This window comes from Syngnathus leptorhynchus, chromosome 2, assembly GCF_054491065.1.
Source record: "Syngnathus leptorhynchus isolate UIUO chromosome 2, UIUO_Slep, whole genome shotgun sequence".
NCBI lineage: Eukaryota > Metazoa > Chordata > Actinopteri > Syngnathiformes > Syngnathidae > Syngnathus > Syngnathus leptorhynchus.
Window position 1 is genome coordinate 11132338 of NC_141196.1, and position 18597 is coordinate 11150934.

Below are 18597 nucleotides of genomic sequence, written 5' to 3' on the forward strand. Positions count from 1 at the left end.
TTGAACGCAAATAGACGGGCAGTTGTGTTGAAGCTAAAGCGAAACAGCGGCAAACATTGTTGCAGTCGCTGAGAAATCCTAGAAAGTAGAATAACAGGACTTTGCTTGTACATCAAGTAGTTACACAATTTAAAAAGATGAAGCTAGTCATGATACCTTTTGTGGTCAGACTTGGAAGTGAATATATTTGTTTTTAAAGCCTATTTTGAAAGTCGGTGTATTTTCCTTATTCGTGGCATGAAAAAAAAAATGCGAGACTCAAAATGCCTGAAGAAAACTAAGCTAAAATAAAATCGTGAGCGAATGCATTGCATGTAAATGAAAAAGCTTTTTTTTTTTTAAAAACTTCTTTGGATCAACTGATGGCAAGTGATCACAGCCTAGCAGTTTTTAATAGATTATTTCTAGATCATAGATTTCACTTTTTGCACGTAGTCATAATGGTAAGAGGATTACTGTGTATCATTTTGCCATCGTTATGAATTCCATCTTTTCCGTCCGTCTCTTTGACTTTTTCTTCCGGGGAGCTTCCATGATAGCAAGGATCAACCCAGTGAAAATCTTTTGAGATTTCTTTACGCAACTCTTCCAACATCAATAATGGATCAATATCCACAAAAAGTGAACACAGGCATCCCAAGCGAAACGTTCTTGCTGACAGCTGCTCATTTGTGAGTACTTTGTTTCCAAAGGGCCTAAACTCACTCTGTCTTTTCGACATTATCAGCATCTTCCGCCGTGCTTCCCTGGATTATCTCCCCAAGGAGCCTTTCACCATCTGATGAGTTGTAAGGCAATTCCTGAGGTGGAGCTCGATTTTTTTTTTTTTTTAACATTGAGAAAAGGAGATTTTTCTTTCATTTATCTGTCAGACAGATCGCCATATAGTGAGCAATTTTGTGTGTTTTTTACTTATTTTTACTTTTTGTTCTTTCATGTAAAGGAGTACTTTTGCCAGTATTTAAAGTTGTCCATCCCTACTACATTCCTGCAAAACAAACAAAAAAAGCAGCTGATTTGGCCACGGTTCTGCATGTTAAAAACTCAAATTAAAAATAATAATGTCAATAATATGTTTTGGGAAAGTTCAGTATGCATGATATGAGGTTAAATATACTTTTTATTCACGAATATAAATCTGAACAGCAAATATTCCAACACAAACTGAACTGCAAGCTGCCGGCTATAATGCGCCTGCATTGCCTTTATGTTGCTCGTCAATATCGTGACGGCGATGTTAATGCAAAGTGTAGCAGGCAACTGGAAGAAAATGTCCCCTCCGGTGGTTGTTCCGCAGCGGCTCGGCTATGTGTTGCGTGCCTCTGCGGGGAAGATGTCCTCATAAGCCGGCGGCATTTCACTGGGCAGCGGGTAGGAGAAGGGGAAACTGTGGTTGAGCTCCGGGTCTGCGGGAGAGTATCCCGGCAACTCGATGGAAGGGTGCCCCCCGCGCTGGGCTTCCGCGCCACCGCTCTCGTCCAACACGCTCAAAACGGCTAAATTGATATAAGACACAGGCTGAAAGTCCGCTGAGGAGCAGTCCCGCTCCTCGCTGAAGATGATGGGCCCGGAGCTGTGCCTCTGAACTTGCCTGTTCCTGGAGAACTGAGCCGCTTTGTACCTTTGGATGAGCACCAGGTTGGCGAGACCCAGGAGGCACTCGAGCGTGCTGAGCACCGAGGAGATGACCAAACTTCTCTGGTACTCCCTCAGCTCCTCGCAGGCGCGGCTCACCTGGCCCGAATGGACACAGTAGTGGGAATACTTCCTCTCTACCAGGGAAGCGGTGTCCCCGTCCACCACGGCTCCGGAAAAGGCTGTGAGGAGCCCCAGAAGGAAGATCACAACCCCGAGGAGGACCAAATTCCGGCCGCGCGGCTTCCCCGTGCAACAGAGCAGCGCGGCGCCCAGGAGGACTTGCCCGCTGCCGAGGAGCAGCCCGGAGTAGAAGGCTCCGGCCGCAGCGCCGAGGTGAAAGTGGTCCCTTACGCTGGAGCCCAGCGAGACGCATCTTAATCCGAGCACAAGTTCGCAGAGGGCGCACGCGAAGAGGAGGGTGCTGGACAGGACGGCGCAGAGTCCTTTCCCACTCAACTTCATTATATTCCACCTCTGCTGCCGCTCTCAATCCCTCTCCGCTGGCAGCCGTCCTCATCCTCCGTCTGGTCCGGGAGCAGCCCGGTCGCCGTCGGCCATCGTCAGCCGGTCCTTGTCATCGGCCGGTTCGGCGGCGGCGGTTCGCGCCGCTGTGGCGTCTCTCTGCATTCCCGACGCTTTTACGGGAACGGTTGAAATGTTAATTCATGCCAGGAAGGCATGGCCCACTTTGCACTTACCGCCCCGTCGATAATCCATTCGCGAGCATTGATCAACGCTTATCACCGTAAAGTTCGGACCCTTTGCTTCCTCATCAAAGAGTGGGCTGGCTGCGTGCGCCGTATGTGGGCGCGTGCGTGCGTGCGTGCTTGCGTGCGCGTCAATTTTCTAAAACCTATGCCACAGGTGCTGTGGACTCCACGTTATTTGCATCATGTTTAAAATGTCTCTGTATTGTGAAGTCTGCTTTGTGCGGATGTGAATAAAAGACAAAGATTGCGGGCGCCTTTGAGACCCCTTTGCTTTTTTTTTTCAAAATGTTTCTAATTCACATACTTGAAGTGTCATCTATAACAGTTGTTCAGCGGTAAGCCCCTATGTCTGATGAATATTTAGTCAAGGTTTTTATTATGAAGGATAACACTGGTCAAAATCACATTTGAATGTACTTTGATGTTAATTTTAAAATATGGTTTTTGAAACAGTTTCATTTTTTTGTTTAAGTTGCGCCTATAAAAACTTCCGGATTTTTCATGCACTGGCGTCTCAGGGGGAAAAAAATCCACCTGTTGCCTAACTTACCCCTTATTTCATTAATATCACTGAGTATAATATTATTTTAACAAATACCATTCCAAATATTTGGCAGCTCCTCGACTGACATATGAATGAGCCAGTTTACAAGTTTTTAAAGATAGAAGCTCTCGTGAACTCAGCTCGTGGCATACTGAAGATATCTTGAAAAAGAGGCTTCAATCTGTTTTATGGTATTGCTGCTTCCCTGGAGACAAAGACTATCAGACATGAATTGTGATTAGTCTATTGTTTCTGCACTTGCACATCATACAACCATAATGCTCGAAGTCTGATGGATTCTCTGAGCTCAAAAGTGCTGTCCGTGGTGCTGGAATCAAAACTTGGCCAGCTCGACTTTTTTCCATCCAAATGATCCATCATTGGCTTTATTAAAACCATTTGTGTGTGTGTGGGAGAAAGCATTCCTCTGCGGAACAGATAGAAGAGAGGAGGATTCTCGTGTTATTACAAGGTCGATTATTGGCAGGAGGAGTTCTACTTAGTCCAAATCAATGCCGAAAGATGTGTGCATAAATCATCACATTGCTGCGAGAAAGAGATGATGATGCAGTCTCGATATGTATGTCAGTATAAAAACAGTGGCTGAGCTCTCCACTGGACCTAACAGATGAAAGTATAAAAATAAAAATAAATTCAGATTTGCAACCTATCCCACTTAGAAACTGGGAACTCCCTGTCTAGACAGACTGAGGAGACACTATGAAAAAGTGAATCTATAAATGATTCCAAATTAAACTAAGCCAACAGTATGAGGGCCCTTCTCACCCATCAAGAGATACATTTAACATTTCTCTACTATCTGGCCTAATTGTGACCAAACAATGTGTACTTCTACTCCACTAATATAAACATACAGTGATAGTTAGTGACTTCCTTAGTTGAATTGGCTAACTTGACCTACATAACTGCCATTCAATTGCGCTCTGGTGCTGTTGAGGCATAGAACCTTCAACCTCGAAAAGTTCAAGCGGGGGAACCATGCAGTTTGTTAATAGGAAAATACTGTCCCACATAAAATCCAAACGTTGGTCATACGGCATGCTGCTCAGGGAGCATCATTTAATTGGTGTCAAGTACATAATCAATACTCAAGTTTCAACTTTTGTTGTTCCTTGTAGTTGTGAATAAGAACTCTTCAAATTAACTTGGAACTGACAAGGCTTTGAAAATAGCTTCAGTAAAAAAACAGTCACCGGCGGCCTGGAGCAACAATTCTGTGAAAATGGCCGTATTCAATCATGTGATAAATTGGACGAGCGTGGCATACCGTACCTCTTCTATACTATGTCAGTGTGAGGCCCATTCATACTCGAAAGACGGATGATTGTCAGGCGCGGTTCACTAAGCAGCAACAGGCCATGGCGAGGAAAGTCACATGAGCAGGCCTCTCCGCTGTGAATCCATTGGATGAACTCAAATCTTCCTTTGAAAGTCATTCAAAGCTCATCAAGTAGCTCACACAGACTAGTCCAGGGGTCGGGAAGCTATGGCTCTTTTGGTGACCGCGTCTGGCTCGCGGACAAATCTGACATTTGTTGACACAACTGAAGTCATAAATAATTGTATTATATTATCAAAATGTTAAATTAGCTTTCAAAATTTAAAATATCACGTCTGAAATCAACGGTTGCGTCATATCAGCCAATCTCAGCTGGCCGTCGGTGTACAGAAGGGTGACGCCAGGTCGGGAATAAAAAGCGTGATTTTGATTGGACGATACGGTGCCTACGGGCCCGCTTTATTTAAAATTTCGGCTAGCTAGCTAGCTAGCTAGCTGATGTGTACCAGGCAAGCAAGAAAGATGGCGAAGAGAAAAAAAGTTGACGAGTACCGAACTTTTCAGAGTGAGTGGACCGACATGATACAATCGCGACTAAATAACCAGCTGGGGACAGCAGAAAGAAAGCGTGTGAAGAACTCCAGAGGAAGGTCCAAGCTGGTCAACAGTAACTCCGTGTATGGACCAGACAAGGTGACTTTAATTCAGCTAGTTTTGCTGGCGCATTAGCAATTGTGAGAAACGGAAAGCCATTTACTGATGGAGAATATTTCAACATTTATGCTTGATGTGGCTAATGAACATTTTGAGAAAAGATATTCAACACGGATAAAAGACATGCCTCTGTCAGCAAGAACTGACTGAGAACCTCACCGCATATCAACTGGACTACTAAACCATCAGCAAAACGATGCAGCCCCAGAAGTCTCATGAATGGTGAGTGGGTTTTTTTTTTTTCTTTCTAGGCTTCAATATATATATATAAAAAAATATTTCAAAGAATCACATTTGTACACTTAAAAAATCGTTGGTCTTAATTAAAATACGTGCATTTAATTGTATTTAGCCCATCGTTTTTTTTCAAGTGGTATGGCTCACACGGGAAATTATTTTATTTTTTTAAATGGGCATATATGACTGTCCGCCAAAAAGGTTCCCGACCCCTGGCCTAGTCCATGCCGGGTTGTAGTAACCACAAGTCAACATCAATACCCGCTAATACATCTTACCAATTGGCCCTGATGAGTGTCAAAAGGTAAAAAGAACAAGTAAAAATAAAGTAAAATAGAGGTCAAAATTCTTTTCCTTATTCAAGGAGACTTCAGGCTTGAGCAGTGTTGGGTCACTTGACATCCACTATCATTTCATTCAATTATGCTGAGAAATATTGAAGCCAATTATAAGTCAACTGCAAGGCACTGACAGACTGGTCTGAGGAAGCAGACGATGCAGAAACAAGATTAATATCCAAAGTGCATTTCTCCCCATCCAGTGCCATCACTGCAATTGTTCAGCTACGCCTTTAGGAGGATGAATAGATGTCATTGCTTAATGGTTTTAAACTTTCCACAGTGCATTTCAGAGGAACTCTATACGTAGACATTGATGATGGTGGTAATTTGACAGTTAAGCCAATGATCATCAAAGTTTTGGAACGTCTCATTAGTAACATGAGAGCAGATACGCAAGTGATGAGGATCCAGTGCAGGAGTTGAAAACCCTGCCAATTTAATCATAAAGAACGCCAGACAAGAATCAGAGATCAAGTTCATTATAATCATAAGTAACAATTAGGACTTTATTGGTGAGAATTTACCAAACACTCACCGTTTTAAACCCTAGCTTGAAACTCTTACCCTAATTTAAAACCCTACTTTGAAACCCTAACCAGAGTTCTACATTTAGGGTTTCTAAAATTATGTTTTCTAACTAGGCTTTCAAACTAGGGTTAGGGCTTCCGACTAGGGGTTTAAACCAAGGTTCAGCTTTTAAACTACTTGTAGGGTTTCTAAGATTAGGGTTTCTCACTAGGCCCTCATGACCTCATTTCAAGACTGGTTAGAAACCCTAGTCGGAACCCTAGGGTTAGGGTTTCCGACTAGGGTTTCCAACCAGTCTTGGGATCGCTAATTAGGGTTTCAAACTAGGGTTAGGGTTTGCGAATTATTTAAAACCTGGCTAGGGTTCCGAACTAGGTTTTAAAACTAGGGTTAGGGTTTCCGACGAGGGTTTGGTACTACTTTTAGGGTTTCCAAGATTAGGGTTTCCAACTAGGCTTTAGGGTTAGGGTTTCCGACTAGGGTTTCCAACCAGTCTTGGGATCGCTAATTAGGGTTTCAAACTAGGGTTAGGGTTTGCAAATAGGGTTTTAAAACCTGGCTAGGGTTCCGAACTAGGTTTTAAAACTAGGGTTAGGGTTTCCGACGAGGGTTTGGTACTACTTTTAGGGTTTCCAAGATTAGGGTTTCCAACTAGGCTTTAGGGTTAGGGTTTCCGACTAGGGTTTCCAACCAGTCTTGGGATGGCTAATTAGGGTTTCAAACTAGGGTTAGGGTTTGCGAATAGGGTTTTAAAACCTGGCTAGGGTTCCGAACTAGGTTTTAAAACTAGGGTTAGGGTTTCCGACGAGGGTTTGGTACTACTTTTAGGGTTTCCAAGATTAGGGTTTCCAACTAGGCTTTAGGGTTAGGGTTTCCGACTAGGGTTTCCAACCAGTCTTGGGATCGCTAATTAGGGTTTCAAACTAGGGTTAGGGTTTGCGAATAGGGTTTTAAAACCTGGTTAGGGTTCCGAACTAGGTTTTAAAACTAGGGTTAGGGTTTCCGACGAGGGTTTGGTACTACTTTTAGGGTTTCCAAGATTAGGGTTTCCAACTAGGCTTTCAAGCTAGGGTTTCCGACTAGGGTTTCCAACCAGTCTTGGGATCGCTAATTAGGGTTTCAAATTAGGGTTAGGGTTTGCGAATAGGGTTTTAAAACCTGGCTAGGGTTCCGAACTAGGTTTTAAAACTAGGGTTAGGGTTTCCGACGAGGGTTTGGTACTACTTTTAGGGTTTCCAAGATTAGGGTTTCCAACTAGGCTTTAGGGTTAGGGTTTCCGACTAGGGTTTCCAACCAGTCTTGGGATGGCTAATTAGGGTTTCAAACTAGGGTTAGGGTTTGCGAATAGGGTTTTAAAACCTGGCTAGGGTTCCGAACTAGGTTTTAAAACTAGGGTTAGGGTTTCCGACGAGGGTTTGGTACTACTTTTAGGGTTTCCAAGATTAGGGTTTCCAACTAGGCTTTAGGGTTAGGGTTTCCGACTAGGGTTTTCAACCAGTCTTGGGATGGCTAATTAGGGTTTCAAACTAGGGTTAGGGTTTGCGAATAGGGTTTTAAAACCTGGCTAGGGTTCCGAACTAGGTTTTAAAACTAGGGTTAGGGTTTCCGACGAGGGTTTGGTACTACTTTTAGGGTTTCCAAGATTAGGGTTTCCAACTAGGCTTTAGGGTTAGGGTTTCCGACTAGGGTTTCCGACCAGTCTTGGGATGGCTAATTAGGGTTTCAAACTAGGGTTAGGGTTTGCGAATAGGGTTTTAAAACCTGGCTAGGGTTCCGAACTAGGTTTTAAAACTAGGGTTAGGGTTTCCGACGAGGGTTTGGTACTACTTTTAGGGTTTCCAAGATTAGGGTTTCCAACTAGGCTTTAGGGTTAGGGTTTCCGACTAGGGTTTCCGACCAGTCTTGGGATGGCTAATTAGGGTTTCAAACTAGGGTTAGGGTTTGCGAATAGGGTTTTAAAACCTGGCTAGGGTTCCGAACTAGGTTTTAAAACTAGGGTTAGGGTTTCCGACGAGGGTTTGGTACTACTTTTAGGGTTTCCAAGATTAGGGTTTCCAACTAGGCTTTAGGGTTAGGGTTTCCGACTAGGGTTTCCGACCAGTCTTGGGATGGCTAATTAGGGTTTCAAACTAGGGTTAGGGTTTGCGAATAGGGTTTTAAAACCTGGCTAGGGTTCCGAACTAGGTTTTAAAACTAGGGTTAGGGTTTCCGACGAGGGTTTGGTACTACTTTTAGGGTTTCCAAGATTAGGGTTTCCAACTAGGCTTTAGGGTTAGGGTTTCCGACTAGGGTTTCCGACCAGTCTTGGGATGGCTAATTAGGGTTTCAAACTAGGGTTAGGGTTTGCGAATAGGGTTTTAAAACCTGGCTAGGGTTCCGAACTAGGTTTTAAAACTAGAGTTAGGGTTTCCGACGAGGGTTTGGTACTACTTTTAGGGTTTCCAAGATTAGGGTTTCCAACTAGGCTTTAGGGTTAGGGTTTCCGACTAGGGTTTCCGACCAGTCTTGGGATGGCTAATTAGGGTTTCAAACTAGGGTTAGGGTTTGCGAATAGGGTTTTAAAACCTGGCTAGGGTTCCGAACTAGGTTTTAAAACTAGGGTTAGGGTTTCCGACGAGGGTTTGGTACTACTTTTAGGGTTTCCAAGATTAGGGTTTCCAACTAGGCTTTAGGGTTAGGGTTTCCGACTAGGGTTTCCAACCAGTCTTGGGATGGCTAATTAGGGTTTCAAACTAGGGTTAGGGTTTGCGAATAGGGTTTTAAAACCTGGCTAGGGTTCCGAACTAGGTTTTAAAACTAGGGTTAGGGTTTCCGACGAGGGTTTGGTACTACTTTTAGGGTTTCCAAGATTAGGGTTTCCAACTAGGCTTTAGGGTTAGGGTTTCCGACTAGGGTTTCCGACCAGTCTTGGGATGGCTAATTAGGGTTTCAAACTAGGGTTAGGGTTTGCGAATAGGGTTTTAAAACCTGGCTAGGGTTCCGAACTAGGTTTTAAAACTAGGGTTAGGGTTTCCGACGAGGGTTTGGTACTACTTTTAGGGTTTCCAAGATTAGGGTTTCCAACTAGGCTTTAGGGTTAGGGTTTCCGACTAGGGTTTCCGACCAGTCTTGGGATGGCTAATTAGGGTTTCAAACTAGGGTTAGGGTTTGCGAATAGGGTTTTAAAACCTGGCTAGGGTTCCGAACTAGGTTTTAAAACTAGGGTTAGGGTTTCCGACGAGGGTTTGGTACTACTTTTAGGGTTTCCAAGATTAGGGTTTCCAACTAGGCTTTAGGGTTAGGGTTTCCGACTAGGGTTTCCGACCAGTCTTGGGATGGCTAATTAGGGTTTCAAACTAGGGTTAGGGTTTGCGAATAGGGTTTTAAAACCTGGCTAGGGTTCCGAACTAGGTTTTAAAACTAGGGTTAGGGTTTCCGACGAGGGTTTGGTACTACTTTTAGGGTTTCCAAGATTAGGGTTTCCAACTAGGCTTTAGGGTTAGGGTTTCCGACTAGGGTTTCCGACCAGTCTTGGGATGGCTAATTAGGGTTTCAAACTAGGGTTAGGGTTTGCGAATAGGGTTTTAAAACCTGGCTAGGGTTCCGAACTAGGTTTTAAAACTAGGGTTAGGGTTTCCGACGAGGGTTTGGTACTACTTTTAGGGTTTCCAAGATTAGGGTTTCCAACTAGGCTTTAGGGTTAGGGTTTCCGACTAGGGTTTCCAACCAGTCTTGGGATGGCTAATTAGGGTTTCAAACTAGGGTTAGGGTTTGCGAATAGGGTTTTAAAACCTGGCTAGGGTTCCGAACTAGGTTTTAAAACTAGGGTTAGGGTTTCCGACGAGGGTTTGGTACTACTTTTAGGGTTTCCAAGATTAGGGTTTCCAACTAGGCTTTAGGGTTAGGGTTTCCGACTAGGGTTTCCAACCAGTCTTGGGATGGCTAATTAGGGTTTCAAACTAGGGTTAGGGTTTGCGAATAGGGTTTTAAAACCTGGCTAGGGTTCCGAACTAGGTTTTAAAACTAGGGTTAGGGTTTCCGACGAGGGTTTGGTACTACTTTTAGGGTTTCCAAGATTAGGGTTTCCAACTAGGCTTTAGGGTTAGGGTTTCCGACTAGGGTTTCCAACCAGTCTTGGGATGGCTAATTAGGGTTTCAAACTAGGGTTAGGGTTTGCGAATAGGGTTTTAAAACCTGGCTAGGGTTCCGAACTAGGTTTTAAAACTAGGGTTAGGGTTTCCGACGAGGGTTTGGTACTACTTTTAGGGTTTCCAAGATTAGGGTTTCCAACTATTTAGGGTTAGGGTTTCCGACTAGGGTTTCCAACCAGTCTTGGGATGGCTAATTAGGGTTTCAAACTAGGGTTAGGGTTTGCGAATAGGGTTTTAAAACCTGGCTAGGGTTCCGAACTAGGTTTTAAAACTAGGGTTAGGGTTTCCGACGAGGGTTTGGTACTACTTTTAGGGTTTCCAAGATTAGGGTTTCCAACTAGGCTTTAGGGTTAGGGTTTCCGACTAGGGTTTCCGACCAGTCTTGGGATGGCTAATTAGGGTTTCAAACTAGGGTTAGGGTTTGCGAATAGGGTTTTAAAACCTGGCTAGGGTTCCGAACTAGGTTTTAAAACTAGGGTTAGGGTTTCCGACGAGGGTTTGGTACTACTTTTAGGGTTTCCAAGATTAGGGTTTCCAACTAGGCTTTAGGGTTAGGGTTTCCGACTAGGGTTTCCGACCAGTCTTGGGATGGCTAATTAGGGTTTCAAACTAGGGTTAGGGTTTGCGAATAGGGTTTTAAAACCTGGCTAGGGTTCCGAACTAGGTTTTAAAACTAGGGTTAGGGTTTCCGACGAGGGTTTGGTACTACTTTTAGGGTTTCCAAGATTAGGGTTTCCAACTAGGCTTTAGGGTTAGGGTTTCCGACTAGGGTTTCCGACCAGTCTTGGGATGGCTAATTAGGGTTTCAAACTAGGGTTAGGGTTTGCGAATAGGGTTTTAAAACCTGGCTAGGGTTCCGAACTAGGTTTTAAAACTAGGGTTAGGGTTTCCGACGAGGGTTTGGTACTACTTTTAGGGTTTCCAAGATTAGGGTTTCCAACTAGGCTTTAGGGTTAGGGTTTCCGACTAGGGTTTCCGACCAGTCTTGGGATGGCTAATTAGGGTTTCAAACTAGGGTTAGGGTTTGCGAATAGGGTTTTAAAACCTGGCTAGGGTTCCGAACTAGGTTTTAAAACTAGGGTTAGGGTTTCCGACGAGGGTTTGGTACTACTTTTAGGGTTTCCAAGATTAGGGTTTCCAACTAGGCTTTAGGGTTAGGGTTTCCGACTAGGGTTTCCAACCAGTCTTGGGATGGCTAATTAGGGTTTCAAACTAGGGTTAGGGTTTGCGAATAGGGTTTTAAAACCTGGCTAGGGTTCCGAACTAGGTTTTAAAACTAGGGTTAGGGTTTCCGACGAGGGTTTGGTACTACTTTTAGGGTTTCCAAGATTAGGGTTTCCAACTAGGCTTTAGGGTTAGGGTTTCCGACTAGGGTTTCCAACCAGTCTTGGGATGGCTAATTAGGGTTTCAAACTAGGGTTAGGGTTTGCGAATAGGGTTTTAAAACCTGGCTAGGGTTCCGAACTTGGTTTTAAAACTAGGGTTGGGGTTTCAAACAACTTTTAGGGTTTCTGAGATTAGGGTTTCTAACTAGGCTTTCAAACTAGGGTTAGGGTTTCCAACTAGGGTTTCCAACCAGTCTTGGGATCGCTAATTAGGGTTTCAAACTAGGGTTAGGGTTTCCGACTAGGGTTTTAAACCAAAGTTCGGCTTTCAAACTAGGTTTTAAAACTAGGGTTAGGGTTTCCAACGAGGGTTTCAACCTACTTTTAGGGTTTCTAAGATTAGGGTTTCTAACTAGGCTTTCAAACTAGGGTTTCCGACTAGGGTTTCCAACCAATCACGGGATCGCTGATTAGGGTTTCAAACTAGGGTTAGGGTTTCCAATTAGGGTTTTAAACCAAGGTTCGGCTTTCAAACTAGGTTTTAAAACTAGGGTTGGGGTTTCCAACGAGGGTTTCAAACAACTTTTAGGGTTTCTAAGATTAGGGTTTTTAACTAGGCTTTCAAACTAGGCTTAGGGATTTCCGACTAGGGTTTTAAACCCAGGCTCGGCTTTTAAACTAGGTTTCAAAACTAGGGTTAGGGTTTCCAACGAGGGTTTCAAACTACTTTTAGGGTTTCTAATATTGGGGTTTCTAACTAGGCTTTCAAACTAGGGTTAGTGTTTCCAACGAGTTTTAGGATCGCTAATTAGGGTTTTTAAACTAGGGTTAGGGTTTCCGACTTGGGATTTAAACATAGGCGTGCGGATGGGGTATACCTGAAATTACGGCATGTGGCCTTCCAATCCGGTTTTTGTAGGATACAGCATATTCATTCCATCAGTGGGGTGATACTTAGTTATACCATGGCAATCACTACAGTAAAAGCACAGAAAACAATAATTGTGTGTGTCATTTTTCTTAAGGTCATCGAAGTCATCAACATAACAATGTGTCACTATCAAATGTTGCACACCGATATTGATCTGTTTCCGACTCTGTGATATCAATGTCTAATACCTTGTGAAAAATCATTGACATGATCAATGTTTTTGCGTGAGTGAAATTAGTAATAACATAAAGGTGATTTGTGTATCAAACTGAACTTTGGCATTCATGAGTACTATCAAGTAACTTTCCGTTCCAAAAAGGTTGATGACAAATTAAAGCACAAAAATCTGCTGCAATACGAATGATGGCCAGCAGATGGAACTACATATCAGGATATGGTAGCCTATGTGACTGGACGGTTCCATTGTCGATTATTGAATCAAGTGGAGAAAACATGAATCATCATCATCATCAGTGAGGGCACAAAGTTGCTGGTTGCTTCGAATGTCGATTTGCCTTTCAGCGCTGTCTCTGCTATTACAGGTTAAACATCCATCGGTTGCTGGGCCGCTAGTGATTAAACAAGGGTTTGTTTGCCTTGATAACACACATTAAGCTTCGTTAAACTTCAAGGCAACAATTTAGTGAAAGATGGCTGACAACGGAGTACATCTGACAGAAGAGGACCCGGCCGCTGCGTTTTTAGCCCAGCAGGAGAGTGAGATCGCGGGTATAGAGAACGACGACGACGGTTTTGGGGTGCTGGACGAGGTGGAAAGCCAAGAAGAGCCCCCGGTGCCACCGACGAGCAACTACGGCAAGTTTCCAAAAGCTCAGCTAACAGCTAGGAGCTAACGAAAGCTAACATAGCCCTGCTGGCTCACTGAGCTAACATGAAAGCTCCACTTTGATAGATAATTAAACTGTTCGCCGAAATGGGAAGAAATCGTAGCAGTCATGTTTACTAATGTAACGTTAACTAGCTAGGGTGATAATCTAGACATTTATAATACTTTAGCCGGTTAGCCTAATAGCATCAATGCTAGTTTAATAGCTCCATCAAAAAGCGATACCGTCTACTCAAGTCGTATACGCTTCGTATCGTTCATCCTTTTTATTCTTTATCGTACACAATCTAAAGAATTTTAGTTGAGTAAGAACGTTGTCTTTACGTCCGGAAGTCTTCAACAGACCAAACAGGTGCTGCAGCATTTTTTGCATGACTTGTCACTACAACAAGAGAGACTGGGCCAGTGCAGCACTTAAGTAACACTCTTCGAAAAGTGTCATTTTAATGTTTGATTTTGTTTTGTCATGATGTTAGATCCTTTTGGAGAGGAACCCGCCACAGTGAACGGGGATCTGTATCAGGTGAGTTCAACAAGAAGAATAACAGCGTACATGTTTGTGAGTCAAGATAAAAGGGACTGTCTTTCATCTAAAAAGCTTCTAAAGTTGGATTTCGTTGGGGTAGAGTTGCCCTAAATGACATCAATTATCATTTATTCACAATCACCATGCAGCGTAGTTGTTTCACCAGCTATCAGTCAGCTAAACTGTCAAATAAAAAAAAGGCATGTCTGTTGGGGTGTTATTATTTGGTTATCCTTGAATTCAAATTCAATAAGATTGTTGGCACTCTTGGAATTGTTGTCTTGGAAATTTTCCCGAATGAGTCCCAATCCAATACAGGTGATTAATTATTTATTTTTAAAATCAGAGCAAATTGTTTTTATGTGACCGCTCTCATAACCGACACATTTCCTGTCGTTTGGAAGGAGTCGAACGGTCCCACGGACAACTACGCAGCCATCGCACAGGTGGATATTCAGAGGCAAGAGCCAGAAAGTCTACGCAAGTGGCGGGAGGAACAGAAAGCACGCCTCGAAGCTTTAGGTGAGTCTGCCACTCACTGATCACATTATGCTTCACACTTGAGTCAGGATGTAGCAAATTGGGATTTCTTTGGTTGTGGTGCGCCTGAATAAGATTCAGCATCCAAGGAAGCAGAAGCAGAGTGGAGAGAGAAGGCCAAGAAAGAGCTGGAAGACTGGCACGTGCACCAAAGCGAGCAGATGGAGAAGAACAAGGCCAACAACAGGTTAGTAGTATCCGGCTTGTCCACCTGTTGGCATGCCGACCACACCGGATGTAGGCGTCAATGTCTTTTGCATAATTAAGTCAAAATAAGTCACCTCATTCTGTGCCAAGTATAAATAATGAAAATAAAGAGAATGAAAATGTACAGGAGCTTTCATGGAAATTTCCCAGAACACATGAGGTTGTTTTGCACTGTAAACAATTGTCTGTTGTGATCACTACGACACGGCAAGTTCTTCCCACGCGTCATTAAGCTTATTTTCTTCTACTTCCATATATTGAGCATAAAAAGTTGACGTGATGGAGCCACATATTTGTTTGCATTATTGTTGTAATCTGATGTAGTGACTTGTTTAAGATTTAGCTTGTCGTATTTGTTTTTTTCAAAGCATATTTGTTATTTTATTTTGTTTGTTTTCATTATTTTATTTATACTGCTTGGTGGAATCTTGTGAAGTTGTCGCAGTGAAGGCTTAAAAGACATTGTGTTCAGCAAGTTTTGCAGCATTGAGGGGGGGGGAAACACTGCAGTTGGATTGTTTTTCAAAATCATTCACCTCTGTTTAAAATATGCACTGCAGTAATTCTGTCAAAAGGTTAGTAACATAACTGCTTGTCATTATCAATTTTGACCCACCCACCCACCCACCACACACTTGTGACGCTAACATGTCTTTCCTCCAGACTCTGCCCAAGTCTGACACAGTATTGCTTGTGTTTTGCCCACTTGTATCTGTTCACTACTTGGTTGTCATTTGCTTGATCATCCCTCTGTTAGTCGTAGTTGAGTTTCAACATGTTTATCTGTTGTGTGACTGACACTCTTCTCCCTGTCTCCTTCTTTCCTGCTTACTTGGCCTTGCCTGTCTACTAAGGATTGCCGACAAGGCTTTCTACAAACAGCCCGACTCTGATCTAATAGGCTTTGTGTAGGTTTAGAATTCTTGTGCTTTTCAATGTTGGATGCCTCCTCAACCTCCAGCACCTCTTTAGTCCCTCTCACACGGAGCACCCCCCCCCCCACACACACCCACACACACCCTTACCTGATCATTCATAAATGGGGAGAGGGATACTAATTAGAGCAATATTTAAAACATGTATGTATGTATACTATTCATAATTATGTTTTTACTTATGAATGACTTACTAAAACGTTATCAATTAACCATTTATTGAATTACGTTTTAGAAATATTTGCTACAAATGAATGAAGTAAAATTGATTAGCAACAATGAATTGATAACTAACCAATATTCAAATTAATCAACTTCTTTAATTTAGGATTGTCAATCTTTGTTGGCCTTTTAACAGTAAATATATTCCAGTTGCCCCGTCCCAATCATCAATTCATTGGAAAATCGGGTCACAATTAGGTTATTTCCAATTTCATCACAATCTCAGGCAGGTATGGCAACCCTAAATCTACTGTGCTGCGCTGAAGACAACACATGAGAAATACATTTGAATGAAGCAATTGTGACAAATACAACTTGCATTTCTGAAACAAATCTAAATCTTCAGTTGCAAGATTTGAGTTTGACATGTGTGACGTGACGTGAGCTGCATGTTAAAAGTTACGTGTTAACACGAGGCCTCCCGCCCACAGAGCATCGGAGGAGGCTTTCCTGGCCGAGAGCGAAGGCGACGGCCCCGCATCAGCATGGGAGCGCGTGGCCCACCTGTGCGACTTCAACCCCAAGACCAACAAGCAGGCAAAGGACGTGTCCCGGATGCGCTCAGTACTCATCTCGCTCAAACAGAGCCCTCTTGTCCGCTAGGGTGCTCTCTCGCTTGCTCAACTTTTGCCTTTTCACTTGTCACACCACAAAATGTTTTTGCAGAATACTCCCACGACGCAGGATAGAACCAAACCAACTTTCTTGATGCCTACATGTTTGAACGGTCACACTTATGGAAACATGAACCGTTAATTTGTTTTATCAGGACATTGTTACAGCCATTTGTTACCCTTTCTAAGTTATGATAATTTCTGACAGTTTTAATGCATGCCTCTGCCAACATTTCGAGTGTGCATAATGCACACGTAGATTGTAACCACGTAAGCCTCTGAGTAATGTAGAACCACCATCTTTGGAATGATTGTTTTAAACCAATACGGTTTAGATGTCGTCTTTTACACTGAAAAGCAGTTCAAAGCAGCAGCAAAAAGAATCCCCAACCAAGAAACGTTACTGCATCCAAATTGAGAATTTGAAGGCTTGATTGAGTTGCTTTCTCATTTCACCCACATTTTATATGCTGCAATCGACTGTCACTTAAACATTATTTCACATGTTGCCTATTTGGATATTATGAAACCCAAGGAAGGAAAATGTTTAGAATTGGCCATTAAAAAAATGAATCACTTGTAGTTGCTTCTTTTCATTTTGTCACAGCTTTGTCACCTGTTGAATAAAAGACCTTCCTTCTGTATGGCTGTATAGAAATGCATTTAAAATTAATCTTACATGAGACATATTTCCAAAGTTACCTGTTGGATCATTTTAATAACATAACATCAAAGCAGGAGTAATGTAGCACAGTTTGTCAGCCTAATTTGAGTATCATTCCAAATAACGATGTCTCACTGATAGACACCTGGATATTATATATACACATCGCATTTTGAGCTTCCTTCAAACAGTCTTATTTTTCTCTGCGGACAGAATATTGTGCATTTGCCGAGGCGCCTCTTCCTCACTGATTGGGTTTGAGTGCAGCGGCAACAACACCGACGACAATGGCAACAACGGTGAAGCCTTGGGCAAAGATGCGGCCCCGCATCAACAACTGCGACTGCCTGGTCTTGCCCTGGTGGAACGCTCGCAGGCCATACATCAGCGCTCCCGCTGTCCCCAAACAACCTGGGCGACGCACAGAAAAGTGGCATTGGCTCAGCATATATTGATTATTTCCGTAGGTATCAGTGAACAGGACATTAGAATGATGCAGGAGTTTACCCATGCCTTTTGTACACAAGTCTTGTGTCGGCTGTCAAACGTTCAAATGCCTGTAAATTGTCTATTTCCGCCGTAAGCGTCGAGGGATGAAAGAAGTTAATTCATTCGATTCCGATTAACCGGACAATATCTTTAAATCAAGAACCGGACAGTTATTGGTTGTTGTTTTTTTTACGCAAGACAAATTGGCCAATTAACCGATCATCGGATTTATTTCGACAAATATTAGACCATCTGCCTCAAAACAGCGATGTAAACACAAATTTGTATCTAATTCAAGCATACTATGACTAACGCAGTAGTTTCCTCAGAATGGCTGTTTATAAAAGAATAGAAACACTTTTACGACAAAATTATAAAACAAATGAAAAACAAGTTCCGCCCTGAGAAAACGTTCCATCATGCGATGCCGTTGTGACCCCTGGTGGCTAAAATTAGCAACAGCGTCGTCGCATACATTAACTGCTGTAGAGGCTTTTTCAATTTAACTGAAAAACGAGTAATTTTATCAACTTTGGAAGAGCGAGGTTCTACGTCTAAACTAACGGCTTGGTCATTGCGCTTGACGCAGAGTATGATTAAACAAAATGACAAATGATTTCGATGATACATGGCAGAGCTTGTGTAACTCACCTATAGGGACGAACGGGTTGTCCTTGGTTTTCCTCATGAACTTTTCCTTAAAAGTTTCATCTTTGACCCTCGGCAAAGGATTGAAGCCCTCTATGGTGGGAGGCTGCGAGAAGTCAAACGGGATGTTTCCTCTTCCCGACGGCAAAGTTGTCGGCGCTTGGTCGGCTATAACCGGAGTAGCGGACGCCGCCATGTTTGCTTATGTTGGAAGCGGAAGTTCGCAAGTTAAACAACCATCCTTCCGCTCTGACTTCCGCATCGCGCTTCACAATAAGAGTCTAGAATGCCTAATTGGGCGACATGTTAACTTGTACATTTTACAAAAATGTGCACGCGATGACAATTGGGAGTGGTGGGCGGATTGATCCAAATACTGATATCGACCCTATGTCGCTATTGAAACAATACAGTAGTTTCAATGTGGCCCTTGTATGCACGACAGCCATTTCACTTGCTATTCTCAATTCCACCTTGTTTTCTGTCCCAGTTCTGTTTCACTGTAAA

The 18597-nt window shown here is 43.0% G+C and overlaps 3 protein-coding genes across 4 annotated transcripts; 1 reads left to right on the forward strand and 2 right to left on the reverse strand.

Moving 5' to 3' along the window:
* Nucleotides 1–1184: 1184 nt before the first annotated feature.
* tmem271 (transmembrane protein 271) lies at nt 1185–2403 on the reverse strand. Its single transcript, XM_085905995.1, has 2 exons — nt 2337–2403; nt 1185–2273 (listed from the first exon to the last, which is right to left on the reverse strand). The coding sequence occupies exon 2, from the start codon at nt 2098–2100 to the stop codon at nt 1306–1308; it is 795 nt and encodes a 264-aa protein (XP_085762121.1). The 5' UTR covers nt 2101–2273; nt 2337–2403; the 3' UTR covers nt 1185–1305.
* Nucleotides 2404–12785: 10382 nt separating this feature from the next.
* On the forward strand, nt 12786–16871 carry cltb (clathrin, light chain B). 2 transcript variants are annotated; one of them, XM_085932045.1, is made up of 6 exons: nt 12786–12940; nt 13031–13214; nt 13722–13768; nt 14176–14293; nt 14387–14498; nt 16107–16871. In XM_085932045.1, the coding sequence occupies exons 2-6, from the start codon at nt 13049–13051 to the stop codon at nt 16276–16278; spliced, it is 615 nt and encodes a 204-aa protein (XP_085788171.1). In that variant the 5' UTR covers nt 12786–12940; nt 13031–13048; the 3' UTR covers nt 16279–16871. The 2 variants fall into 2 exon arrangements, with proteins under 2 accessions (XP_085788171.1, XP_085788163.1); XM_085932037.1 differs by having other exon boundaries at nt 12800–13214.
* An 89-nt stretch (nt 16872–16960) lies between these two features.
* higd2a (HIG1 hypoxia inducible domain family, member 2A) lies at nt 16961–18483 on the reverse strand. The gene is made up of 2 exons (XM_085932056.1): nt 18094–18483; nt 16961–17364 (listed from the first exon to the last, which is right to left on the reverse strand). Exons 1-2 carry the CDS (start codon nt 18284–18286, stop codon nt 17198–17200), a joined length of 360 nt encoding a protein of 119 aa, XP_085788182.1. The 5' UTR covers nt 18287–18483; the 3' UTR covers nt 16961–17197.
* Between the last annotated feature and the right edge of the window lie 114 nt (nt 18484–18597).

Excerpts from the sequence above, each read along its gene's own strand:
- higd2a (XM_085932056.1), bottom strand. The coding sequence starts at position 18,286 with ATGGCGGCGTCCGCTACTCCGGTTATAGCCGACCAAGCGCCGACAACT. Across the intron at positions 17,365-18,093 it reads CAACCCGTTCGTCCCTATAG|GTTGTTTGGGGACAGCGGGA; the intron begins GTGAGTTACACA and ends TGCGTCGCCCAG.
- tmem271 (XM_085905995.1), bottom strand. The coding sequence starts at position 2,100 with ATGAAGTTGAGTGGGAAAGGACTCTGCGCCGTCCTGTCCAGCACCCTC.
- cltb (XM_085932045.1), top strand. The coding sequence starts at position 13,049 with ATGGCTGACAACGGAGTACATCTGACAGAAGAGGACCCGGCCGCTGCG. Across the intron at positions 13,215-13,721 it reads GCCACCGACGAGCAACTACG|ATCCTTTTGGAGAGGAACCC; the intron begins GCAAGTTTCCAA and ends TCATGATGTTAG. Across the intron at positions 14,294-14,386 it reads AGCACGCCTCGAAGCTTTAG|ATTCAGCATCCAAGGAAGCA; the intron begins GTGAGTCTGCCA and ends CGCCTGAATAAG.